Below are 27,282 nucleotides of genomic sequence, written 5' to 3'. Positions count from 1 at the left end.
CAAATCCCTGCATCCTCATCTGGGGAGCCCCCAGCTATCAGCTGAAGTTCTCACAGTCTTGGCGGGAGACGGAGGAGGCTAAGGGGTGACCCACCAAGTCATAATATGGAGGTGCTTAAGTGCTTTAAAAAACAATTTCAGGTTTTAAAACTTCACATCCTCTTATAGCTCCCTTCTCTGTGCCTTCCAGGAGTCCATGGATACAGCCCAGGGAAGGAAGGAGAACAGCCCCCAGTGCCCTTTCTTCTCCTATTACCTACCACAGAAATCCCCAAAATTAGGTTTTCCCCACCAAATACACATACGCTGACATCAACTAAGCAAGTGACTTTTAAAAACAAAACTGACATTCAGAGGGAAAGGAATCATTGGCTGAGCGGGGGTGGCCTAAAACAGCAACAACGAGGAAGCCGCAGGAGGGATTATTAGTATGAATGAACTCGAATAAGCTCGGCGTAGGGTGGGGGAGGGGAGTTGGGGCCTTGACTTAGTCACTAAAAAGGGGCTTGGGGAGAGATGGAATCTGCACCCTGTTCTATCCCCAGAGCTCTCCCTGGAATCTTAATTCCCCTTTCCTAAAACTCACTCCCCCTCAAAAAATGTAAAAATTGGTTATTTTTTAGTGGGTAGAAGGGAGCTCCAATGTGGCTTTTTAAAATCTACTTTTTTTTTTTTTTAATCCATAGAAAATGCAGTAGTTTGGAGGGAGGTGTACCCTTAGAAGTGGTTAATAGAACCTTGTATAAACACCTTTCACCAGCCCTTCCTTTAGGGCAGCATTCCCATCCTATCCTCTCTCCCAGACATTAGAAACATCTTTTAAACAGAAGTCCTTGAATAATCTGATATAAAAATGCATGCCTCTGTTAGGCACGGTGAGGGCTTTGGAGGGGCGGAAGGAGCTTTCCTTACGTAGTGATGAACTCTCCAGGCTGGGGAGGGTCCCAGTGGTGGGGGAAGGGCTGTTCCTGGAACCGTGATCTCCACAGGGGGTGAGGGGGAGAGATGTCTGGCTGGCTCCTCACTGTGGAGGTGGCACAGGGGTGACCGTGCCTGGGCTCGGGGCTGTGGGGTCTGGAGGCAGGGGGGTGCCTGGGTCTGTGGAGAAAAGGAAGATAAATCAGTTAGAGTACGCCGGAGAGATGGCTCCAGACCCAGACCACCACAGACAGACAGAACCGGGCATGGCATGCAGTGGCTGGGTGGATGAATGAGGTACCCATAATGTTCAACTTCTGTTCCCAACACTCTTTTCTACCTCATACTCAGAAAAACATATAGAAAGACTCCCTATATGGGGCATTTGAACGCGATAGGAATAAGCAAAGGGATGCCACTCAATCATCATGCAAACAGCTGCTTTTCAAATTTACAACTGAGATGCTCTCTGCCACAGGATTGCTCCATGACCCACCAGTGAAAGGCCCCAACATCATCCCAAAGATGGCAGCTGCCAGGCTGGGGAATGGTGGAGGATGGCCAGAGAGGCCCTTCCTCCTGTATTCTAATTTTACCAGAGTGTTCAAAAAGGATTGTGGAAACTCTAATACCTGACCTCTTCCCCACCTGCCCGCTCACCCTCCCTCCAGGTGGACCCCTCTCCCTCACCCTTCTCCCCTCTTGGCCCCTTCTCACCTGGCAGTGGGCTGGCACTGGGCAGGAGGTTGCCCTGAACAGCTGCCACAATGGCAGGGCTTTGGGCTGCGGCGGATCCGAGCCCCGGCCCGAGAGGCAAGGAAGATGGCATGGTGGTGGTCGCCGGCAGGTTAGGATGTAGAGGGTTCGCCATGGACACAGGCAGGTTAGGTGGGGGGAGAGTGCCCGGGGCGAACGGGAGATGGTGGTGATGCCCATGCAGGTTAGGAGGAGCGGGGAGGTTAATACTGATGGAGTCAGCTAGACTACCAAATGGGATGATGGATGGAGCAGGAGGAGGAGGAGGAGGCGGCATGCCAAAAGGCAAACCCAAAGGAGCATTACCCGCCACGCCTGGGTGCCCGCTGCCTGGCACTGCCCCTGGCATCATTGAGGGAGGAGTTTGTTGGTTGGGGAACGGTGAGGGGCCTGAGAATAAAGATGAGAGATGGAGAAAATTAGGTATAAAATTTTGCTTAACAACTCACCTTTTCTATTTTTTTTTAGACGGAGTCTCGCTCTGTCACCAGGCTGGAGTGCAGTGGCACGATCTTGGCTCACTGCAACCTCCGCCTCCCGGGTTTAAGCAATCTCCTGCCTCAGCCTCCTGAGTAGCTGGTACTACACGTACGCACCACCACACCCAGCTAATTTTTGTATTTTTACTAGAGACGGGGTTTCACCATGTTGGCCAGGATGGTCTCGATCTCTTGACCTCGTGATCCACCCACTTCGGCCTCCCAAAGAATAACTCACTTTTACAAACAAGGATAATCTAGCCATTCCTTGGCACTATCTTCCCCTTTTCTGACACTAGAGTAAGTGAATAAAATTCCAAAGCTCTTGAGTTTGGGGAAGGATTCCTGCTGATTTAGGGGCCTAAGAGAGATGGGCCCATCTATAGAAATTGAGGCTAACCTCATTTCCAGACTCATCTTGTATCCCCTTTGAGAACTGGGACATTCACCTGGATTCCTCTAGCCAACAAAAGTTCTGGAACATAACACTTACCATGGGGTCCAGGGGGGGGAATCCCTGGTGGGACTGCCCCAGGCTGGGGCGCTCCAGCTGGTTGCTGCTGCTGTGGCCCTGCAGTTGACCCTGCCTGCCCAATCTGTTCAGAAGGGCCCAAGCTTCCTGGAGGGGCCCCACTGCCAGCAGGAGCAGGGACTACAGAGGCTGAAGCCACAGCCAAGCCATGGACTGCGGGTGGCCCAGCAGCCCCTGTCGGGGGGATAGGCTGGGAGCCTGGGGGCAGGGCTGGTGGTGGCTGCTGCTGCTGTTGGTGCATCTGTTGGAAGTGCTGCTGCCGAGCCCTCATCTCCGCATACTTCAGCTGCTCCATGTGGAAGGCTTGTCTGTCGGCCAGGAGCTGCTGCCTCTGATACTCCAGCTGCCAGTGCCAATTGAGTATTGTTATCCAATTTTCAGCAGATCCCAAAGGCAAATGCCTCAACCCCTGCTTTGTCTTCTTCTGAAAGAGCCCGCCTCTCAATCAGAAGGTTCCCAAAATCTACATCTTGCGCTTGCGCTTCCTCTGTCCTCCCCACCCCATTTCGTGCAAATTCCCATGACCTTTATGTCTCCTGGGTGCCCACATGGTTTCTTATTGCAATGACTTTAATCTGGCCCAAGCTCACTTCAGCTACAAAGCTTTGAACTTGCCATTACCTTGATTTGGAAAATGCTTCCAGTTCCTTTTGTCAATTCAAGTTCTTTTCTTACTTCAAAATTCACTAAAAAGTCACTATTCTTAGGAAGCTATCCCAGATCAATTCATTTGCCTCTGAGCTTTAGCTTTATTCTATGATCTCAGGACTTAGAAACTTGATGTGCAATCTCTTTATTTTTTTGAGACTGAGTCTCACTCTGTCGCCCAGGCTGGAGTACAGTAGCGTGATCTCAGCTCACTGCAACCTCCGCCTCCCCAGTTCAAGCAATTCTCCTGCCTCAGCCTCCCGAGTAGCTGGGATTACAGGTGCGTGCCAGCATGCTGGGCTAATTTTTTGTATTTTTTTATTCTTTAGTAGAGACGGGGTTTCACCATGTTAGCCAGGATGGTCTCGATCTCCTTGACCTTGTGATCCACCCGCCTCAGCCTCCCAAAGTGCTGGAATTACAGGTGTGAGCCACCGCGCCCGGCTGATGTGCAATCTCTTAATGTGAATTTGTCAGATACTTTAAACCTTCTTAACTGTTTCTGATGTCTCCATATTGTATGTTCATTTGATGTCTCCCATTAAACCTTAAGTTCTCTGAGGTCCCTATCTTCTATTTCTTTTTCTTCTTTTTTTTTGTTTTTGAGATAGGGTCTCACTCTGTCACCCAGGCTGGAGTGCAATGGGGCAAACATGGCTCAGTGCAGCCTTGACCTCCTGGGCTCAAACGATCCCCACCTCAGCTTCCTGAGTAGCTGGGACCACAGGCTCGCACCACCACGCCCGGCTAATTTGTTTATTTTTTTAAAATTTTTGGGCTGGGCACGGTGGCTCATGCCTGTAATCCCAGCGCTTTGGGAGGCTGAGGTGGGCGGATCACCTGAGGTCAGGAGTTTGAGACCGGCCTGGCCAACATGGTGAAACCCTGTCTCTACTAAAAACACAAAAATTAGCTGGTCATGGTGGCATGTGCCTGTAATCCCAGCTACTCGGGAGGTGAGGCAGGAGAATCGCTTGAACCCAGGAGGCGGAGGTTGCAGTGAGCCGTGATTGCACCACTGCACTCCCTCCAGCCTGGGTGAAAGAGTAAGACTCCATCTCAAAAAAAAAAAAAAAAGCGTGATGACTCACCTGTAATCCGGCACTTTGGGAAGCAGAGATGGGCTGATCACCTGAGATCGGGAGTTCGAGACCAGTCTGACCAACATAGAGAAACCCCATCTCTACTAAAAATACAAAATTAGCTGGGCATGGTGGCACATGCCTGTAATCCCAGCTACTGGGGAGGCTGAGGCAGGAGAATCGCTTCCCAGGAGGCGGAGGTTGTGGTGAGCGAAGATCACACCATTGCACTCCAGCCTGGGCAACAAGAGCGAAACTCTGTCTCAAATAAATAAATAAATAAATAAATAAATAAAATTGTTCAGACAGAGATCTCACTATGTTACCCAGGCTGGTCTTGAACTCCTAGGCTCAAGTGATCCATCTGCCTCAGCCTACCAAAGTACTAGGATTACAAATGTGGACCACTGTGCCCAGTCCCTATTGTCTATTTCTTTTTATGTCCTCCAAAGACAAAATGGTTCAACACTGTGTCGGTCCCATTCCCTTTCCAAGTTCACCTCCTGGATCTCAGGCCCTTACCCTCTCTCTCATCATCCGTTACGCCCATTCACTCAATCACTATTTGAGTCTACTATGGGCCAAGCACTGTTCAAGGACCTGGAGATGCAGCAATCAAAACAACCAACTAGAGTCCCTGCCTCATGGAGCTGACCTTCTGTGGGACTTCAGTCCCCAGACTTCACTTGTGAGACCACTTAACTGTCTCTAACTGGCTGCCCTACTCCTGCCCTGTTCCTGCCCTGCTCTGCTTTGAAGCCCTGTCTGTCTCAGGCTTTCCCCACTGTTGCTTATCTTTCACTGAAACACACACACACACACACACACACACACACACACACACACACACACTCAGGCTTTCCCCACTGTTGCTTATCTTTCACTGAAACACACACACACACGCCCCTCCGATTTTAAACTGAGGCACAGCGCAGCAGGGTTCCAGGGCTCCTGCTACTCACTGCTTCTCGCTCCCGGTCCATGATAGTCTCCAGCTCCTCAAAGTGCCGAAGTTTGATCTCCAACTTTTTCATCTGGGTCTCCACCAGCAAGGCCACCAAAGATTTGATCTTCCTTTCCTCAACAGCAGCCAAGTGCTAGGGAAGGAGGGGTGAGACAGCACATCAGTGGGAGGACCCAACTGAAGACAATACAGAAGAAAGGTAGGGTGGATGCTGGCAGGTATAAGAACAAACTTGCTGCGGTCACAACCCATGGTGAAAGGGCTTGACTTTTTTGTGCTGGGATTATAGGCGTGAGCCACCGTGTCTTTTTTCTTTTTTTTTTTTTTTTTGAGACAGTCTCACTCTGTTGCCCAGGCTGGAGTGCGGTGGCATGATCTCAGCTCACTGTAACCTCCACCTCCTGGGTTCAAGCAATTCTCGTGCCTTTGCCTCCCCAGTACCTGGGATTACAGACATGCGCCACCGCGCCGGCTAATTTCTGTGTTTTTAGTAGAGATGGGGTTTCACCATGTTGGCCAGGCTGGTCTCAAACTTCCAACCTCAGGTGATCCAACCGCCTCAGCCTCCCAAAGTCCTGGGATTACACGCGTGAGCCACTGCGCCCAGCCTTTTTAAAAAATTAAATTATTTTGGCCAGGTGCGATGGCTCATGCCTGTAATCCCAGCGCTTTGGGAGGCTGAGGCGAGCCGATCACTTGAGTCCAGGAGTTTGAGACCAGCCTGGGGCAACAGGGTGAAACCCCATCTCCGCTAAAAATACAAAAATTAACCGGGCATGATGGCACGTGCCTGTAATCCTAGCTACTCGGGAGGCTGAGGTGGGAGAATCGCTTGAACCTGGGAGGTGGAGGTTGCAGTGAGCCGAGATTGTGCCACTGCACTCCAGCCTGGGCAACAGAGTGAGACTCCATCTCAAAAAATACATAAATAAATAAATAAATAAACGAGCATGGAGGCTGGGCACGGTGGCTCACGCCTGTAATTCCAGCAGTTTGGGAGGCCAAAGCAGGTGGATCACCTGAGGTTAGGAGTTCAAGACCAGCCTGGCCAACACGGTGAAACCCCATCTCTACTAAAAATACAAAGAGTAAGCCAGGCGTGGTGTAGCACACCTGTAGTCCCAGCTACTCGGGAGGCTGAGGCAGGAGAATCACTTGAACTTGGGAGGTGGAGGCTGCAGTGAGCCGAGATCTGACAGAGCAAGACTCCGTCTCAAAAGAAGAACATGGAGATAGTGTGGCAAAGGGTAACATGGAGTCAAATACTGACAGGGTTGAAAACAGGCCCAATGGTGATATATTTTTTAAAGCTTAGAGAAGGGATGACTAACTTTACCTCCTCCTGAGATAAAAATAAAAAATAAATAGGTCAGCATTATTTAAGGTGTGAATGAGGAAAGATTTCCTCTAAGTGAGATGAGATTAGAGAAGTGGACATTTTCTTCCCTGAGGTCTTCAAGGTCTGGCCTCACCTTGGCTTTCACTGCGGCGGCGGCCAGGGCGGCAGCAGCAGCGGTGGAGAGGTTGCCCTCGCCAATGTCCCGCTCCACCTTTGTCTTCCTTTCCCCCTCAGACTCCACCACTTCCTTCAGCACTTCCTCCTGCCCTTCCTTTGGCTCCTTCTCCTTCTCAGGATCGACTGGGCCAGGACAAGGGTTGAGTTAGCCCCACAGCTTCACCTCTCTTTCCTGCACCCCCACCTACCCTTGTGGGAGGCTCACCTATTGGGTCTCCATCACTCTTCTCGGACTCCTTCTCACTGTCGCCTTCTTTCCCTTTCTCCTCATCCTTCTTGGGAGCCTCGCTGGTTTTCTCTTTTGCTTCCTCCTCTATAGCACCCCCTCCTTCTCGGGGTTCCTGAAATTCCAGTGATAGAAGAGGAGAGTTATCAGGGATTAGGGTGATTAGTTCTCACACAGACGGGCCAGACGGGGAACTAAATTTATTCCTCTTACTTTGGAGGTGATCTCATTCTAGGAGACAACCCTGTCCAAAACCAGCCCTTGCCCACCTAAGCTGAACAAGGCCAACTCCCCCATCACCACAGTGCTGCACGCAGCCCCTGCAGCTCCCAGAAATCCCTCTATACCTTGGGCTCCTTCTTCTCATCTGTGGCCTGGCCTTCCACCCGAGCCTCGTCATTCCCGCTCTCCTCTGGGCCCATGAGAAAAGAAAGAAAACAGGAAATGTCTAATACACAGTCGTCTGTGTCTAACACTTTTCTTTTTTTTTAAGAGACAGGTTCTTGCTGTGTTGCCCAGGTTGGTCTCAAACTCCTAGGCCCACGCAATCCTCCCACCTCAGCCTCCTGAGCAGCTTGGACTATGGGTGTGAGCCGTTGCACCCAGCTTCTCCATAACACCTGTTTTTTTGTTTTTGTTTTTGTTTTTTGTTTTTTTGTGACAGGGTCTCACTCTTGTCGCCCAGGCTGGAGTGCAGTAGCAATCATGGCTCACTGCAGCCTTGATTTCCCAGGCTCAAGTGGTTCTCTCACCTCAGCCTCCTGTGTATCTGGGGCTACAGGCGCATGCCACCATGCCTGGCTAACTTTTTTGGTATTTTTTGTAGAGACGGGATTTTGCCATGTTGCCCAGACTGGTCTCAAACGATCTGCCCACCTCAGCCTCCCAAAGTACTGGGATTACAGGCATAAGCCACTGCGCCCAGCCTTCACAAGACTTTTTTTGTTTGTTTGTTTGTTTTTTGAGAGACAAAGTCTTGCTCTGTTGCCCAGGCTGGAGTGCAGTGGCTTGATCTTGGCTCACTGCAACCTCTGGCACCCAGGTTTAAGCGATTCTCCTGCCTCAGCCTCTGAAGTAGCTGGGATTACAGGCGCGTGCCACCACGCCCAGCTAATTTTTGTATATTTAGTAGAGACAGGGTTTCAGCATCTTGGCCAGGCTGGTCTTGAACTCCTGACCTCGTGATCCACCCACCTCGGCCTCCCAAAGTGCTGAGATTACAGGCGTGAGCCACCGCGCCTGGCCTTCACAAGACTTTTCTAACAGCCCCTTCTACAAGCAAAGATTTTTCTACCCAAAATCTTCATGAGAGGACTAGTAGGGCTCCAGAGCCCCTGAGGTAAACTCATGGGGAAAATAAAAACCCTACCAATTTTCTCATTCATGTTGTGCTCTAATGCCAACTTGAGGCAGAAATGGCACAGGAGGCCAGGTAGCTCTGGATCTTGTGAAAGGCAAGAAATCTGGGAACCTGCCTGGCCTTACCAATCCGCTCAGGCTCATCAGAGGTGGTTCCTGCAATGCCACTGCTTTCCAGACCGAAGGCAGGGTCCGCCTTGCCTGTTACTTTGGCTGCTTCTTCCACTTTTCGAACATGGGCCTCCACCAAGGCCGTGGGTACCTCTTCCTTCATTTTGGAGAACTCCTCTGCAAGACCCAGAAAGGATGAGGCTGGGAGCGGCACAGTGGAACAGTTCTGGCAATCCCTGCAAAAGCTTACTCACAAGCCCATGTCTTCATCTAAGCTAGTATGGAGCCTAGACAGGTGCCCGAGCTGAGGCCCGCACAGACAAGGCCAGCAGGGCAGCCAAACTTGAGAGGATTCACAGTCTGAGTAACTAGCCCTTCAAAAGCAAACTAAGAAGGCCAGGTGGAACCACCCACCCCCATTACCTAGGGCTGACTTTGCAGCAGCAGAGGCGACTCGGGGATCGACGACAGAGGCCAGGAAGGCAACAGTGCTCATAACAGGGTTGCCCGACTGACTGAAGGGGATGGGTTGGTAGGCCAGGGGGCCTAGGGAGGCCTCTGAGTCCTCCAGGTATGGGTCTTCAATGGGAAGACGAAGAAAATGCAAGATGCACTCGTCCTGTGTGCGGCTTCCCACATGCTCGGACACTTTGTTCCAGTCATCTTTGTACATTTCCAGTGCCTGGTGGTAGTGGTGGAGACATAACTCCGCTTACTTAGCCACTTTTCTCGAAGGCTGACTCCCCCCATCCTACTAAGGGCAGCTGGTTTCAAAGTTCTCTATGTTCTGGTATTTGTGTACTCTGCTAGGTCCAAGGGGGATCTTGAAGTAGCACTAAGAAAGGATATGAAGTTAATGAAATGGCCCAAATCCCCAGCCTGGAGCTGGTCCTGAAGCTCACTGGAGCCTTGACCTCCTAGGTTCAAGCAATCCTCCCACTTAGCCTCCTGAGTAGCTGGGACCACAGGTGTGTGCCACCACACCTGGCTAATTTTTAAAATTTTTCGTAGAGACGGAGTCTCACTATGTTGCCCAGGCTCATCTCGAACTCCTGGACTCAAGTGATCCTCCTGCCTTGGCCTCCCAAAGTGCTGGGATTACAGGCGTGAGCCTCTACACGGAGCCCACTTCTGTTTTCAGAGAAAAACTCTCTTTTCTTTGCCCCAATTACCTCCAGGAGAAGCAGGGTTTCCTGTTCTGTCCACTCACGAGTGGCACTGGCTGCAGCCTTGCTCTGCAGGGGAAACACAGGCAGGTGAGAAGAAAGCAGCCTGTGACCTCTGAGGAGCGAACATTCTCTACCCCTAGAGTCGGCCCGCACCTCCTACCTTGGAGGGAACATTCTTTTTTGTGTACATGTCTGTGCGCAGCCCAAAGTTTTGCATGTCTGTTGGTTTCTCTTTGCCTTTGTCAGGAAAGTTGAGCATTTGTTGGGAAGCAGAGGTCTGCTATTTGTGGAGGGAAAGAAACAGGTGAGTACAAGTGACCACTGGGAGCCAGGGGCTGACAGAGAGAAAAAACAGACAGAAGGAGCTTCTTTCCCAAAGCCAGGGACACCCCTGGGTGGGACTTCCTCCCTTACTGCTGTAGTTCCTCTGCTCTCATGTCTCTTCTTCCCGGGCAGGGGCCCCCCAATAAAGGGGAAAATGAGCAGCCCAGCAGGGTCTGCACCCCACCTACCAGCTCTGGCTTGCCCTTAGCCGTCTCTGGCACCAGGTCATCCAGCTCTTTGCCCTTTCGCCCAGCCTTGGTATCAGCATCAACCTGGCGGCCCTGGGGGACAGAGCTTGGCGTCATGGAGGCTGGGCAGGAAATGACCAGGCCAAGGCCCTGGAGGCCTCAAGACCATATGCTGGGCGGCCCACAAGCTCTGGGGGCACTCATGCCACTGTTCCATGTTCCCTTCATGATTAGTAAGACATGTCATTGGCATGATATCCATACATATTCACATTATCTTTATAGGTTCTCTTAGGAGCTGGACAATTAGGTTCTAATCCTAGATTTGGTACTCTGTGACCTTGGGCAAGCCACATAACCTTCTTCCTAATTTTTGTAATGGATGAAGTGGAAATGGAAAAAAAAATGAAGATGATAATTATGAGGCAAAAATGAAAAAATGTGGCAAAGATGACAAAGTTTAAAAATTTCATGCAAGTTAATTTTAAGCCATTTTTCTCTATTGACTCCCCTACATTAGCCTGTCTACTCCTTGAGTAAAAGGATAATCTCTTCTCCCTCAGCAATTACAGCCTTAGGTACAAAGGCTGAGAGAGGATGCTAAACACATGGGGCTGATTCCCGTGACCCTTTGCATCCCATGGAAAAGGAAGAAGCCTCAAAACACTCCTGAACCATTACCCAAAAACCAGAAAAAGAAAAGTTCAAAGAAGCCCAATCTTCCCAACCCGCCCCATCCCCATAGCACCTTACCCTACCTGAGGTGTCTTGGGCTGCAGAGGCACCAGCCCTGATGGTGTGTCAGCCAAGACATGGAAGTGAGAGGTAGGCGGAGGCCCCATTGGGGTTGGTCGACTCTCAGCATCCACCTGGTAGTTAATAAGACCCCACTGTTCTAGGAAGGCATGGACCCTGTGCAGAGAGAGGCAGAGACAGGGTCACACGGATAGCCAGAAAGGTGCACGAGGAAGAGGAAAAGTGGGGGGTAGAAGGGGCATAAACCCCCTCCCCACCCAACCCCGGCCTTTTCCTCTGTTCACTGTACTCCTTAAGAAATCTCACCTACTCCAGTTGTTCATTTATCACCTAAATGCCAGTGACACCCAAGTCTACATCTCCAGCCTGGGCCAATCTCTATATCTACCTACCTACTGAACATTTCTTCCTGAATAGCTAGTAAAACTGAACCAGTTTCTTTCTTTTTTTCCCTAAGAGAGACTGAAGTGCAGTGGTGTGATCACCGCTCACTGCAGCCTCCACCTCCAGGGCTCAGGTGATCCTCCCACCTCAGCCTCCTGAGTCACTAAGACCACAGGCACGTGCCACCATGCCTAGCTAATTTTTTTGCATTTTCTCTAGAGATGGGGTTTCGCCATTTTGTCCAGGCTGGTCTCGAACTTCTGCAGCGATCCTCCCACCTTGGTCTCCCAAAATGTCTGGATTATAGGCATGAGCCACCACACCTGGCCTGAACCAGTATCTTTCAATTACAGACGTGCTCCTTCTTTGTCCTATATTCTACACTTCAGAGAATGCCATTGCTAATCCCTCAAGTCATTCATTCCCCAAACCTGTACTTCACCTTTCTCTAGAGGTGCTTTTTTCTGTCTGCTCCTCTGTGTTCCTTGCTGGCATCTCTACTGTTGCCAAAACACATCCATAGGCAGGCATCCTCATGTACCCCCTTCCCCTCAGCCACAAGACCCACCTCATGATGGCACAGACATCACCCGCTAGGTTTCGGCGGCAGGCGGTAGAGGTAAGATACTCTTGGGGGTTCAGTCGGTAAGTGTCAATCATAAAGTTTCGATAGGCCAGGTAGCTTAGAAGAAAGAGAGAGAGAAACAAGAAGAATAAAAATAAATATTTGTTAAAGGGCTAAAGGAAAAAATGGTAAGAGAGCTAATGACTTCTCCTGCATGATAAAGATGGAAAAAAGTAGATTATTTGACTCTACATGCTGAGTGCCTGCTATGTGCTAGATGAAAGGGTTTCAAATATGTCTTACTTTTCCTTGATGGGGTTTTCTTTAAATGAATTATCTCCTTGGCTATACTTATGGATATTTCATACAATTTTTTTTTTTTGAGATGGAGTTTCCCTCTTGTTGCCCAGGCTGGAATGCAATGGCATGATCTTGGCTCATGGCAACTTCCGCCTCCTGGGTTCAAGAGATTCTCCTGCCTCAGCCTCCTCGGTAGCTCTGATTACAGGCATGTGCCACCACGGCCGGCTAATTTTGTATTTTTAGTAGAGACAGGGTTTCTCCATGTTGGTCAGGCTGGTCTCAAACTCCTGACCTCAGGCGAGCCTCCTGCCTCAGCCTCCCAAAGTGCTGGGATTACAGGCATGAGCCACTGCACCTAGCCATTTTATACAATTTTTAAACAAGGAATTAGAAGTTAAGAAAATACTCATTTCCAAACTCAGATGTTAAAAGAAAGTCCTTATTCATGCATATAGCTAGTCAGCATACCATGGTAAAAAACGTATGTTTTGAAGTTGAAAAGATCTAAGTTCAAATCCCAGTTCTACCATGAGGACCTTGGCAATTTACTTTGAATTTTTAAACCTCAGTTTCCTCATTTGTAAAATGGAATGTCTGTTGAGAGGTCTATAAAGTACTAGTATAGTGCCTGGCGCATTGTAGGGGCTCAAAAAAATGGCAGCTATCATGTGGTACAGTGTAAAGTTTCAGATCATGGGCCAGATTAAAGGATTCAGATCCTGGTTTTTATTTACTAGCTCTGTGACTTTATGCAGGTGACTTGACTCCTCTATACCCTATCTGTCAATTGAAGATGATATCTACCTCTAAGGTTGATGTAAAGATTAAATTACTCAATGTAGGTTGGACATTTAGTATAGTGCCTGGGAGATACTAAGCTCTCAATAGATGTAGGCAATTATCATGATTTACTATTTTTTTTTTTTCTGAGATGGAGTTTCACTCTTGCTGCCCAGGCTGGAGTACAATGATGCGATCTTGGCTCACTGCAACCTCCACCTCCCGGGCTCAAGTGATTCTCCTGCCTCAGCCTCCCAAGTAGCTGGGATTACAGGTGCGTGCCTCCACACCCAGCTAATTTTTGTATTTTTAGTAGAGACGGGGTTTCACCATGTTGGCCTGGCTGGTCTCGAACTCCTGACCTCGTGATCTGCCCGCCTGGGCCTCCCAAAGTGCTGGAATTACAGGCGTGAGCCACCATGCCCAGCCCATCATTTACTATTTTATACCAAGAGTTCAGTTCCTACTCCAACCCTGCCTGCATGTCATGTTGAATTCATTTCACCTGATCACTACTTTCTTTTCACACATACTGCTTTCTCCAGGAAGAGAAGGAAGAGAGAACCATAGCAAGCTATGAAGAAAAAACACGGAGGGACCCCCAGAGAGGGGAAGCTGTGGAATAGCTGGGAAGAAAACTTGTTCAGTTCTCAGTCTCACCCACCTCATCAATGTGGTTATCCTGAAGTATTCCTAACCAAAGATTGCCATGTCTTATCCAAAGCCAAGCAGGTTTGGCCTGAGGCAAAATCTTTTTTTTTTTTTTTTCTTGAGACGGAGTCTTGCTCTGTCGCCCAGGCTGGAGTGCAGTGGCACAATCTCGGCTCACTGCAAGCTCTGTCTCCCAGGTTCACGCCATTCTCCTGCCTCAGCCTCCCAAGTAGCTGGAACTACAGGCGCCTGCCACCACGCCCAGCTATTTTTTTTTTTTTTTTTTGAGACGGAGTCTCGCTCTGTCACCCCAGCTGGAGTGCAGTAGCGTGATCTCGGCTCACTGCAACCTCTGCCTCTCAGGTTCAAGTGATTCTCCTGCCTCAGCCTCCAGACTAGCTGGGACTACAGATGCATGCCACCACGCCTGGCTAATTTTTTTTGTTTTTGTTTTTTTGTTTTTTTTGAGACGGAGTTTCACTCTTGTTGCCCAGGCTGGAGTGCAATGGCGCGATCTCGGCTCACTGCAACCTCCGCCTCCCGGGTTCAAGCGATTCTCCTGCCTCAGCCTCCCTAGTAGTTGGCATTATAGGCACGTGCCACCACGCCCAGCTAGTTTTGTATTTTTAGTAGAGACGGGGTTTCTCCATGTTGGTCAGGCTGAGCTCGAACTCCTGACCTCGGGTGATCCGCCCGCCTCGGCCTCCCGAATTGCTGGGATTACAGGCATGAGCCACCGCGCCTGGTCTTTTTAGTAGAGATGGGGTTTCATCATGTTAGCCAGCATGGTCGCGATCTCCTGACCTTGTGATCCGCCCGCCTCGGCCTTCCAAAGTGCTGGGATTACAGGCATGAGCCACCACACCCAGCCTTGTTCATTAATTTTTTTAGATACGGGGTCTTGCCGTGTCAGCCAGGCTGGAGAGCAGTGGTGTGATCATGGCTCACTGCAGCCTCAAACTCCTGGGCTCAAGCAATCTTCCCATTTCAGCTTCCGAACTAGCTGGGACCACAGGTATGCCCCACCAGGCCCAGCTAATTTTTTTTCACTTCTTTAGAGATGGGAGTCTTGCTATGTTGCTCATGCTATTCTTGAACTCCTGGCCTCAAGGAATCCTTCTGTCTCAGTGTCCCAAGTAGCTGGGATGATTTACAGTCGTGAGCCACCGTGGCTCTTACACTTCTTTCCCAGAGAGCCCTCTCCATCCCTTAATTTATATAAACTGGTCTTCTATTAGTTCCTTCTCTTGTTTTTCTATTAAAACCTACTCTCAGGAATCAGCCTGGTAATAGTAATTTACACTTTAATCAAAGCTTTTGTGCTAGGAATATCTGCAGTATAGACGATATCAGTAATATGGATTTAAAGGCTCTATACCCTGTTAAAAAGAAGTTGAGGCACTGGAGTAGGTACTTGTTATGTATAGAACATGCTTAATATCACCCTTGGGCAAATCCTAAAGAACATGTGTCTACATGCTAGGCCAGGGCTGCCTAAAGGCAGATATTGTAAGCCTAGCATAGTGCCTGGCTCATGGAAGATGCTCAAGAAATGTTTGCTAAACTGAATGTTACTGGATCAGGAAGGGTCAATGTGGGGACAGGAGGGAGAAGGAGAATCATGAGATGAGATTTCCTTACATCTCTGGAGTCTTGGACTTGTTCTTGCCGTTGAAGAACTCGGGGAGAGCCCTCCGCTCAATGGCATGAACGCTGCAAGAAAAGCCAGAATGGTTTCAGAAGAAGGCATTGGTGAAGGGATGGGGGCCCCAAAGGGAGGAAAAGCCTAGAAGGCAAAGAAGGAAAAGAGCTCGAAATTGCTGAAGTTAGAAGCTTGGGGAGAACATCCCACAGGCTGTAAGACTCAAAAGGACACGAGGAGCTCCCCTAAAACTAAAGTGTACTCTGGTCTATTTGGGTGAGGAAAAAATAACTTATTTGGAGGAGGCAGGGAGAAGAACAGCCTGTTGACCCCTGGAGGCAGGGAAATAAGGACTCAGTGAGAAGTTGGGGACAACCATACCTATTGTAGTCAAACCAGGCAGCGTAGCTGGGAATGATGATGTGGTGGGTCTGTTCAGTCACATTGTCCTCATGCAGGTCTGGATTCTTGGTCTGCTCTCCCTTGTTCCCCGTACTGTTCTCATCCTCATCCTACAAGTATGGAGGCTGCTGGACACTCAGCATTCCTGTTTCCTCCCTAGCAACCCTCTGCCTCTCCCACACCCCAGGAATGTGGACACTAAAGATGGGTGATGGGACTGAGCAGTCATGGGCCCCAGGACTCTGAAAGGGTCAGAGTTTTGAACAAAGCTGGAATTAGTCTACGGTGGGTAAAGTCTGGGCAGTGAAAAGTTTGGGCAGAATGAACTTTATAATCACAAATCAGAATCACATAGAGAGGTAGGGCCTCTCTAAACTGGCTCCACCTTGCCCGTCGTCTCCATGCTTTCATCTTCCTGTTCATCTGAAAGAGAAAGACCAAGATGTAAGGCTGGAGCCTCCTGAGGGGCAAGAAAGCCCTACCAAAAGCCCATCAGGCTAGCGAAAAGGGGGCAGCTGAGCCCTCCCCTTCCCTTGGCTCTGACTCCCGTGCCCAAGAGGCTCCTGTCTTACCCAGGTCAGTCATGGTGCCGCCTTTGACTGGGGCCGACTCTGAGTCTTTCTTTGTGTTGACTGCGAAAACAGAGAGTCATTTTATCAGACATATTTTGCCTAATTCAAGCCTTCAATTTAATAGTTCCAGAGATCCTACTTTCTCCAAAAATTGTCTCCACCTGATTGCAAAATATAGTAATTCTCTCCAGTCACAATTATTCTAGGGCTTCAAACTTCTTGCTACTTTCCCCACTTCTCCAACCAAAAATTAATTTAACTTATTTCTCTATGTACATTCATAAATGATTCTTGTCTTTGACAGGCCTTCATCTCCATCTATGTATCCGTAAGCTTTTAATGGTCTGATACTGAATCTGACCAAATCACTCTGTGGAGGAATGGTTAAGTGTTAAACATTTTTGAAAGCAGAGGATACTTTCCTCAACTGAATTCATATACATATGCTCAGGAGCAAACATAGAGAAGAGAGCTGATTGATGAGGAGGTAGAAGCCAGAACTCTTCTTGGTGGCAGCCCTAATCCTACCCCTGAAATATACTTCTGGAATACCTGGGGTGAGTCTACAGAATACAGACTGTAAACCAGTATTGGTGGAGCAATGTCTCCAAAGTGGGGTTCTAACATAGGACGCAAAAGATGATCCACTGCAACTCAGGGAGAGAATACAGAACTTCTCTTCATGTTTTTTGTTTTGTTTTTTTGAGACGGAGTCTCGCTCTGTCGCCCAGGCTGGAGTGCAGTGGCGCGATCTCGGCTCACTGCAACCTCCACCTCCCAGGTTCAAGTGATTCTCCTGCCTCAGCCTCCCGAATAGCTAGGATTACAGGCGCCCACGACCACGCCTGGCAAATTTTTATATTTTTAGTAAAGACGGGGTTTCACCGTGTTAGCCAGGATGGTCTTGATCTCTGGACCTCGTGATCTGCCTGCCTTGGCCTCCCAAAGTGCTGGGATTACAGGCGTAAGCCACCGCGCCCTGATTCTTCATGTTTGTTTTTATCATTCTTTACATTTTTCAATTTTTTAGGTATGTTTGTGTTTTAAAACATTCCCATGGTAGTGGCTTAACAGTACATGTACATAATTAATGCATATACACATATTTTTTTTCTTTTTTATTTGAGATGGAGTCTCGCCCTGTTGCCCAGGCTGGAGTGCAGTGGCGTGATCTCAGCTCACTGCAAGCTCCGCCTCCCAGGTTCACGCCATTCTCCTGCCTCAGCCTCCTGAGTAGCTGGGACTACAGGCACCCGCCACTACGCTCAGCTAATTTTTTTGTATTTTTGGTATAGACAGGGTTTCACCATGTTGGCCAGGCTGGTCTCGAATTCCTGACCTCAGGTGATCCTCCCGCCTCGGCCTCCCAAAATGCTGGGATTACAGTCATAAGCCACCGTGCCTGGCCATGCTCAAATATATTTTACTGTCAGAAACACATAATCAAAGAGTTTGGAGACAACTACTATCAGGCACAAAGCACAGTCCACAACTCAGATATGAATATAAAGTTAGAGGATTTTCCAGGGTAATGACCGTAATTCCAATAACCAGTTAAATTTAAGGAAAAGATCCTGTAGACTGGGAGGTGGACCTGAGAAATCAGCTCACTTGGGGTTTGGCAAAGGAGAGTCAAGACGGGGAGTGGGGGTGGATCCCAGGAGCTCAGCCTGGCCTGTACCTGTTTTGGGAAGTGTCACCTCTTCTACATTGGGGACTGGTGAGGGCTCGTCCATGTCCTTTGTCAGGTCTTCTTGCTCCTCTTCTCTGTGGCCACGCTTTGACTTAGTGTAAGGTGTTGAGGGACTGGGAAGGAAAGAGAGTGAAAGAGAACCCAGTCATCCTTGGACAAGAAGTCCCTGGAAGTTGAAGTTCAAGGGAAGGGAAGTGACAGAGAATTCCAAGGGTAGAGCTGAGTACAAACAGAAACCAGTAATCACACAGTAATGGGAAGTGGCAAAGGCTTTTCACTTGATAAAGCTCTCTTTAAATTTACTAGTGGGGCCAAAACCAGAACTAACAACTGAGCAGCTAAAGATCTCCTCATCTTCCCTCTCAGGACACCTGCAGTATTATGGCACACCCAGGTCAGGGCCAGGTGGTTATAGGAAGGGATTTGTCTTTCCTTCCTTCAACATGATGTGGAGAGAATGGTGAACATGGGGGCAGGCTATGGGCTAGCACACCCTTTCTTAGCATTTTTCTTCTTCGCTTCTGGGGTTGGTGAAGGAGAGGGGGAGCGCTTCCTCTTCTTATAGTTTCCCCCCTTCTTGTCCCGTCGATCTGAATCTGGGCTGTTCACCTATAGGATGGAGAATCAGGACAAATGTCAGCCTACAATCCCCACTGAAGATTTGTTCTGAGACTTATGCTAAGGGCGCCAGGAAAAAAAGAACAGGATTTGTCACCTCATCTGTCAGTGTCTTGGCTGAAATCTTCTTTCGGCGGGAGACAGGGTTTTTGTCATCATTTACTTCGTAGTCTTCCTCATTCATCCATTCATTGAAGGTGTCGGTGTCCAGGATCCACTTTGCATGAACCTAAAGTACAAAGGCAGATCATGCTGCAGAGAAGCCTGGAAGCCACAGCTCTGTCTGGGGACCCTTAACAGAAAAAGCTCAAGAGCACACAAGCCTCTGTTTCACTTCCAAAGGGTAGACTGGTCCTGGAATTCTTTTTGGGGAAGAGGGGATACAAGAAAAGCTCACCTTCCTAGGTTTCTCAGGAGTTGGAGCATCTTCCACAGATGCTTCAATTTCACTCGCTGGGATCCATGTGTCATAACTGCCATGGGAAATTGAGCACACAGTAGAATCAATGGGATAGAATTGTGGAAAAGTAAAGTGCAGATCTTTTACCCTTTCCATTTACAGAAAGTGTTGGGTTCTTGGCTTATTTTTTTTTGTATTCTATTCATTATAAAGTAGTAAAAGCACATCACGAAACATTTCAAAAATAGAGAACAAAAAGAATCACCCTTACGTAACTACTCTTGATACTTGTATATCTGTTTTTCCTCCACAGTAATTTTTTTTTTTTTGATACAGAGTCTTGCTCTGGCTCTGTCGCCCAGGTTGGAGTGCAGTGGCGCGATCTCGGCTCACTGCAACCTCCGCCTCCCGGGTTCAAGCGATTCTCCTGCCTCAGCCTCCCGAGTAGCTGGGATTACAGGTGCCTGCCACCGCACCCGGCTAATTTTTATATTTTTAGTACAGACGGGGTTTCACCATCTTGGCCAGGCTGGTCTCAAACTCCTGACCTCGTGATCCACCCACCTCGGCCTCTCAAAGTGCTGGGATTACAGGCATGAGACACCGCGTCCAGCTGGGGTTTTTGTTTTTGTTAAAGACAGGGTCTCACTTTGCTGCCTAGGCTGGTCTTGAACTTCCAGCCTTTAGCGATCCTCCTGCCTTGGCTTCCCAAAGTGCTAGTATTATAGGAGTGAGCTACTGTGCCTGGTCCACAATTTTGTTTTTACATAATCATAACCATACTAGATGATGTTTTTACATAATCATAACCATACTAGATGATATTTTACATGCTTTTTTTTTTTTTGAGACAGGGTCTTGCTCTATTGCCCAGGTTGAAGTGCAGTGGTGCAATCACGGCACAATGCAGACTCAACCTCCTGGGCTCAAGCAATCCTCCCACCTCAGCCCCCCAAGTAGCTAGGACTACAGGTGCGTGCCACCATGCCCAGCTAATTTCTGTATTTTTTTTTTTTTGTAAAGACAGGGTTTCACCATGTTGCCTAGGCTGGTCTCAAACTCCTGGGCTCAAGCAATCTGCCCGCCTCAGCCTCCCCAAGTGCTGGGATTACAGGCATTAGCCACTGCACCCAGCCTACGTGCTATTTTTTGTTTTGTTTTGTTTTGTTGAGACAGAGTCTCGCTCTGTCGCCCAGGCTAGAGTGCAGTGGTGTGATCTTGGCTCACTGCAACCTCTGCTGCCCCGGTTCAAGCGATTATCCTGCTTCTCAGCCTCCCAAGTAGCTAAAACTACAGGCGTGTGCCACCATGCCCTGCTAATTTTTTTTTTTTTTTTGTATTTTTAGTAGAGACGGAGTTTCACCATGTTGGCCAGGCTGGTCTCGAACTCCTAACCTCAGGTGATCCGCCTGCCTTGGCCTCCCAAAGTGCTGGGACTACAGGCGTGAGCCACCATGCCAGGCCTACATGCTACGTTTTGCAATTATTAATAATATTCACTTATAAATTATCCATGTTATATCACTTTAAAGACTGCATAATAGTCCACTGAGTAGATATACAAATTTACTGAAACATTTTCCTACTGTTAGACATTTAGATTGTTTCTAACATTTACTTATCGAAAATGATGCTGGGATAATCAATTCACACATAAAGCCTCAATCCTTTTAGCCCAAGGCTTGTCCACTAAGTCCAAACCTCCCCCAAGACAGAGGTTCACTTACTAGATGAGAGGAAAACAAATTAAGTGATCTAAAAATAACTCTGAAAGAGTGGCCTCTTGCTCTGCTAGATGTCCTAGGGCTTCTGGGTCTGGCTCTTATACTTAAACCTGCCCCAGGAACCCATCCTCACCTGTCAGGATAGTAGCCCCAGTGCAGAAGAACCTGCTTATCCCTCTTCATGACTGGTCGTACCCATTCCTCTGGGGATAGAGGAAGAGAAGGGAGAGATATAAGCTAAAGGGGGACACAAAAAAAATACTGTACAAAAGCCCTAACTAATGCACTCTCCTGTTGTAGCAGGGGACTTGGTAATAGGAACTTAAGGTGGTAGGAGGATTCAAGATTGAAAGAAGAGGAGGAGCCCAGGTACTGAATGGTGATCTTAGTCCTCTGCCTCCTAGTCCAAACCATCCACTCAAGTGGACAGGAAAACCCAGGTCTCACCTTCTTCTAGATTCCCCGGGACAGGATACACAACATGGGAGGCATTGTTCTTATCCTCAGTGACTGTTCCCTGGATAGTAAAAGGAGAAGCGGGTAAATTATGGTCCCCTCTGAATTACTCAAGGATTAGCCACAGAGCTGCCTTCCTAACCATATTTTGCTTATAATAGTATTAAAGTTAGTTTGTATTCTCTAAGCACACACCAGCTAAGTGGCAGAGGGAAACAGCTGGGATTGTGCTAATAATGGAGAAAAGTCAAAGAATTAAAAATTGCCACAAATAATCTTCTGAACAGATAATCTATACATGGGAAATTTAAAGTCAACTGTACATCCTTATCAATGACATCTATTTATTATTATAAAGCTCCAAAGAGCAGGAATTTCATTTATCTGAGATCACGCAATCTCTAGCTCAGTAGAAGTGGATACTATTTTTCCCCAGGCCAACATAGTCTCTAGAACAGTAATGCAAACCTGTCAGGACTGAAAAATGGGAGAAGCAGACAGAAAAAGACAGACTCAAGGCTTTAACTCAAGTCTTTTTCCAAGTAGACAGAGCCACCTCTGAAGCAGAAAACATGGTAATTCAGGGCTGCTGCTTGGTATAGAAAACATTGGGAAAACAGTCATGGAGTTTCTGAAACCTCTCCTCACCAGACCATTTACCTGGTGTCTCTTGATAATGTCCTTTAATTTCCCTAGTAGTTTGGGCTCAATTTCTGGGCACAGAAAAATGTTAGGTCGAGACAGGCAATTATTCTGTGGAGAGAAGAAATAGACAGAATGAGATTATAGGAAAGGGGTGTTTTAGATTCTCACTGAGGGAAGGGAGATAAATAGGGTATATGCCTATTACCTGCACCAAGGACTTCTCAATGGTCATAAACATTTCCACATTGCGGTCCATGCGTGATGGATTCTGGAAATCGTAACGCCGCCTTGTGAAGAGGCAATAATCTAGTGAGTGGAATAGCTCAGGTCTGCAGATGAGGTGAGGGCATGTGACTTTTTTGTTTGTTTTTTGAGATGGAGTCTTGCTCTGTCACCTAGACTGGAGTGCAGTGGCGCGATCCCAGCTCACTGCAACCTCTGCCTCCCAGGTTCAAGCAATTCTCCTGTCTCAGCCTCCCCAGTAGCTGGGACTATAGGCACACACCACCTCACGTGGCTAATTTTTGTATTTTTAGTAGAGACGAGGTTTCACCATATTGGTCAAACTGGTCTTGAACTCCTGACCTCAGGTGATCCACCTGCCTCGGCCTCCCAAAGTGCTGGGATTACAGGCATGAGCCACCACACCCGGCCTTTTTTTTTTTTTGAGAGGGAGTCCCGCTCTGTTGCCCAGGCTGCAGTGCACTGGCGCGATCTTGGCCAGCTGCAACCTCTGCCTCCTGTGTGCAAGCCATTCTCCTGCCTCAGCCTCCCAAGTAGCTGAGATTACAGGTGCCTGCCACCATGCCCGGCTAATTTTTGTATTTTAGTAGAGATGGGGTTTTGCCAAGTTGGCCAGGCTGGTCTCAAACTCCTGACCTCATATGATCCACCCACCTCAGCCTCCCAAAGTGCTGGGATTACAGGCGTGAGCCACTGCGCCCAGCCATGACTTCTTAATATGGGAAATTAGGAGGCAAGCTTGCTCACAGCTATTGCCAAAAATCACCTGGGATCTGAGGTTCACTGATCTCAACTCCATGAATCACTCTCTGTGCTTACTCCAAAGCGACAAAAAAAGGTTTGAGATGCCAACCTAAGAATCTCTTTTCCTCTACAAAACACACAGTGGTACTCACACACTCACTCTTGGAGACTGTTTTGGCTCTGACTCCCAACCATTTTTCTGACCTGGTAAGTCAGGTCTACTGACCCAGCAAAATAAAGAGACTCACAAGAATTTCTACCCCAGAAAGATCCCAGGGAATCAAAAAGGGGGATTTCCTCTAAACTAAATGTAAGAAGAATAGAGAGAATCATCTCACCATCCCTGGTCACTCTTGAATTTGTAGGCAGCTGCAAGAATGTGGCACAAGGAGCCTCCCGCTTTGAAATCTAGGAAACATTTGATCTACAAAATCAAGATACGGAAGAAGCATGTCAAGGTTCCACTGTAAATTCTCTCATCACTTAATAATCTAATAATCCTTTCACAAAATCCCATGCTGAACTGATCTCCCTCTTTTTTTTTTTTTTTGAGACGGAGTTTCACTCTTGTTGCCCAGGCTAGAGTGCAATGGCGCGATCTTGGCTCACTGCAACCTCTGCCTCCCAGGTTCAAGCAATTCTCCTGTCTCAGCCTCCTGAGTAGCTGGCATTACAGGCATGAGCCACCACACCCGGCTAATTTTGTATTTTTAGTAGAGACGGGGTTTCTCCGTGTTGGTCAGGCTGGTCTCCAACTCCAGACCTCAGGTGATCTGCCCGCCTTGGCCTCCCAAAGTGCTGGGATTACAGGCGTGAGCCACCACGCCCGGCCTCAAAGCTGAAATTCTTTAACCCTTGTGCCATTGCATCATGTGGCCTGGAAGAGGGGAGTGAAAGAAACCAACATACAGAAAGCACCACCTTGTGCTAACACTTTACTGGATTACCTCAGGTACCATTATAGAAACTCTACAAGGTAGGTTTACTAATCCCATCTAGAGATGAAGGAACCAAGACTCATGAGTGTTGCCCAAGATCACAGAGCCATCCAATGGCAAAGCCAGGATTTGAACACAAGCCTGCGCAAATCCAAATTTCAAGTCCCCTTTTAACCATGCCATGAGAGACCTGTGGACTGATCCCAGGTACTCTGAAATAATTTGTTGCACAAAATATCACTAAGACAAAAAGAATGGTAAACTAGAGACTAGGCCAAGCCAATAATGCCCTGATCAGGGATAGGGATGGTGGAAAATAACCCAAATTTCAAAAATTACAAATTTCACAAATCTTTTTTTAAAATACAACTCTTCAGTTTGAAGGATTCACCACCACCACCCCCCACCCTCCCTGCTACTTCTGCACTCACCGGCAGTTTAGTGAGCGGTGCATTGCTGACATGTTTGCCAAAAACTTCTTCCTGAAATTGTAGCAACTGTACAACCAGGCTAGACAGGGACTTGTTGGTGGGTGGTTCAGCTTGTATATACTAAGGAAAAAGAGGGAAAGGAAAGAAAAATAGATCTCAGATAAATTGTCCACTATCTCCCATATTTCTCCCCCAGGGGCTCTGGAAGCATGTGGAGCAAAGAAAATAGTGCCCTTCTCCCCATTTAGTCTCTATAAAGAAAATGGCAAAAGGGAGGCCCTGGACACCCCAACCAGGAAGCTGAAATCCTGCTGCCACCAGCCCAGGTGGCCAGTGTTGGGGGGAACAGGGAAGCTTACTACTCTTCCTCAGTTATACTCTGAAATTGGAGTTGCAGGACCCTATTACCTTGGCACCTCATCTTTAACCAACAGCACTGAGGGTTGTAAAATTCTGGAGGTTTATAAAGTTCAGGTCATGGAAGCAATACCTCTGGGGCTCTAAGAGAGACATTTCTTAGGGGAACTCTGTAAAGCCATGATTCCCCCTATAATGTAGCCTAACAAGAAAAGGTACAAGGAAGTGAAGGAGGGCAAGCTGACTGAGTGAGCTTGTGCATTTTGCTTCTAAAGACTGGGTATAAATGTCTTCATAGGCCCTCCTAGACAGGAAGGGCCATCCACTACTCAGCCTGATGCAGAAGAGCAAGACAACATCTACCCTGTCCGAGGAAACTGTATCTGAGACAAGTAACCCTGGCCCTACTTCTATGTTTCCACACTCTGCTACCTAGTAGCATCCTAGCCTTCCATTCTAATTTGAACCTGAGCCAGGAGACTTTCTTTTTACTTTTTGACCCGTTTTCTCCCCACTCATCACAAAGAAGACAGTGCCTCTCAGTGAGAGGTGAGAAGAGATAGATCTGTGAAGGGAAAGGTAAATGACAAAGAGCTAAGAGCATGGAAGCTGAACCAGGTCACAACTGTCAATTCCCCCAAGGCCGGAGGCTAAGCCCCTAGCCTGATCTCCCTGCAAAAGGTCAAAGGTAGAAGCCTGGGAATAAGAGCCTCTCACAGGCGTAGAGACATGCCATAGAAATAGCAGCTATTTGTCAGGATTCTCACACCCAGAGAGACCCCAAGGGCAGGGCCAGGCTCACAACCAGCATCAGTAGGAAGTTCTCCTAAGCCACTAAGCACACTTCTAACGAGCTGCAAAGCTGGCAGGAAGAACTGGGGAGCTGAAAGAAAGCCATAAAGAGAATCCCTCTCTGAGGGTAGTGAGAAAAAGAGAGGCAGACCATTTCCAGAGAAAACCAGGCCTAGAGACAAAGACGACACCAGGAACAGGTTTGGTAGAAAAGACAGGTAAGGATTCTTGAACCTTTTGTTCACCACCTTATGATCTCCAGTTATGGGGTTTGGGGGTGAGGGGCTAGAGATAGGAAGCTCACCCTAACCTCTCGACCCCAAACCCAGGGTACTGCAAATCTAGGTTGCAGGGTGACTTCATTGTAAAATCGAGGAAAGGTTTCGGAAGGGGCCGCTACCCAGGAACTCCTATACCCCGGCTCCCTGAGAGATTCTGTTGCCCCTTAGATGAAGGTGGGGGATGAGCGGCGGAGACAGGTGATCCCTGGGTGGGGACCTTTTTCAGGCTGATGAGCAGCCAACGGCTTGCTCTGTGACTCTTTACCCTCCTGCTTTCCATTCTCTCTTTCTGAACATACACAAAGCACCGGAGAGGCCTCAGCCCCGCTGGTACCTGGCTCCGTGGGGAGCTCTGGCGGGCACGCTCCGGGTTGCGGGGGAGCCCATTGGGCACCCTGTCCACACCCGGCCGGCCGCCTCTCCCAGAAAAGCCAGGAGGGCGATGATGGCTGAGGGGAAGGTGGGCTAATGGCACCGGGGCCCGCCGGGCAGTAGAGAAAAACAAGGGGCAGAGGGCGCAGCAGTGGGGGCGGGGGCTGGGCTCAGAGGCTGGGGGTGCGGGGAGAGGGAGGCTGGGGGAGGGGCGCGGGAGCGCGGGAGGGCGCGCAGGGGGCTGCTCGGGAGGCCGCGGGGGAGGGGCTGGGGCGCCTGGAGGGTAGGCAGGATCCCGGGGCTGCAGGGCCGCGGTCCCTTTGTCCCGCCCCCGGTCCCCGCGCGGCCCGGCCCGGCCCGCGTACCTTCTTGTAGTTCTTGCCGAGCCACAGCCGCACGTTGTCGAACTGGGTCACGGTGTCCGCGGCCTCGTAGTACTTCACGTTGGGGCCGCCGTCCTTCTTCCGCACCGCCATCTTCTCCGGCTGGTGCCCCGCCGCCGCCCGCCCCACTCAGCTCAGCTCCCGCCTCCTCCGCCTCCTCCTCCGCCCGCCTCCCGCCGCCTCCCGCCGCCGCGGCCGCCGCCTCCCGCCGCCTGGGCCGGCCCCGGTCCACGCTGCGCCCCCTGCCGGCAGGCCGGGCGCGGCGGCGGAGCTCCAGGCGCGGGCCGACCCTGGCGGCCTCCCCGGCAGCGGCGGCGGGAGCCTCCGGGGAGAAGGACGCTTCCTGGAGGGGGCGCCATTCTCCTGAGATCGCTCTTACCAGACGCGAAGCCCTTTCCCTCTTTTTGCCTGAGCTCGGGAGTGTCACCTCGCTATCCCACTCCAGGCGGCCGCCAGTCGCTGGAGCAGCCCCAACCCGTAGACCCGAGTGGCCCTCACCTTGCGCATTCCTAACCCGACGAAGCCCCTCGTCCCCCAAAACCCCAAACCCCTTTCACCAAGAAGTTCCTTCCTTCCATCCATTCACAGCAGCTCCCCATTTAAACTTTTCAGTCTTCCTCACCCCTCGCGCCTTGTCCACCCAGCACCCCCCTCACTTGTTAACCCAAAAGTCCCCTAGTCGCCACCCTGGCGGCCCAGTGCCTTCCCTCAACTGCTTCCTCCGCAGGCCTCGCTGTCGCCTCCTAAGTAGGTGTGAGCTCCTACTCGAGACCCCGACTCTTCGCTAGGGAGGAGACCCTCCCTCCCTGGGTCACCCGGTTCATCCGACTCTTTTTCTTTGGGTGGCCTAGATAGGAAGTAAGGAACCGAGGGGTGGG

General features: G+C 49.3%; 1 protein-coding gene across 14 annotated transcripts; it reads right to left on the bottom strand.

Moving 5' to 3' along the window:
- Positions 1–312: 312 nt before the first annotated feature.
- On the bottom strand, positions 313–26,602 carry SMARCC2 (SWI/SNF related BAF chromatin remodeling complex subunit C2). Of its 14 annotated transcripts, none has more exons than XM_019038289.4 (30): positions 26,387–26,598; positions 24,220–24,339; positions 23,189–23,274; positions 22,069–22,150; positions 21,879–21,971; positions 21,210–21,279; positions 20,896–20,965; positions 19,036–19,111; positions 18,736–18,867; positions 18,514–18,629; positions 18,009–18,133; positions 16,328–16,387; positions 16,141–16,178; positions 15,735–15,865; positions 15,353–15,424; positions 11,981–12,094; positions 11,031–11,184; positions 10,273–10,365; positions 9,921–10,037; positions 9,764–9,826; positions 9,015–9,273; positions 8,607–8,768; positions 7,469–7,533; positions 7,101–7,236; positions 6,852–7,018; positions 5,378–5,512; positions 2,647–3,028; positions 1,981–2,064; positions 1,636–1,701; positions 313–1,098 (listed from the first exon to the last, which is right to left on the bottom strand). In XM_019038289.4, exons 1-30 carry the CDS (start codon positions 26,495–26,497, stop codon positions 1,022–1,024), a joined length of 3,456 nt encoding a protein of 1,151 aa, XP_018893834.2. In that variant the 5' UTR covers positions 26,498–26,598; the 3' UTR covers positions 313–1,021. The 14 variants fall into 14 exon arrangements, with proteins under 14 accessions (XP_018893834.2, XP_018893833.2, XP_018893831.2 ...); XM_019038288.4 differs by having other exon boundaries at positions 9,921–10,040; positions 26,387–26,597; XM_019038286.4 differs by having other exon boundaries at positions 1,636–2,064; positions 9,921–10,040; positions 26,387–26,599.
- Positions 26,603–27,282: the final 680 nt, after the last annotated feature.

This window comes from Gorilla gorilla, chromosome 10 (genome assembly GCF_029281585.2).
Source record: "Gorilla gorilla gorilla isolate KB3781 chromosome 10, NHGRI_mGorGor1-v2.1_pri, whole genome shotgun sequence".
Lineage (NCBI taxonomy): Eukaryota > Metazoa > Chordata > Mammalia > Primates > Hominidae > Gorilla > Gorilla gorilla.
The sequence above is the reverse complement of the archived record's forward strand: the minus strand, read 5'-3'. Positions and strand labels throughout refer to the sequence as shown.

Bases quoted from the DNA above. Each gene is read 5' to 3' on its own strand.
- SMARCC2 (XM_063693892.1), bottom strand. From the start codon at position 26,497: ATGGCGGTGCGGAAGAAGGACGGCGGCCCCAACGTGAAGTACTACGAG. The intron at 24,340-26,386 runs GTACGCGGGCCG...CTTTTTCCTTAG, and splicing joins TCGGCAAGAACTACAAGAAG to TATATACAAGCTGAACCACC. The intron at 5,513-6,851 runs GTGAGGCCAGAC...CTCCTTCCCTAG, and splicing joins CCGCCGCAGTGAAAGCCAAG to CACTTGGCTGCTGTTGAGGA.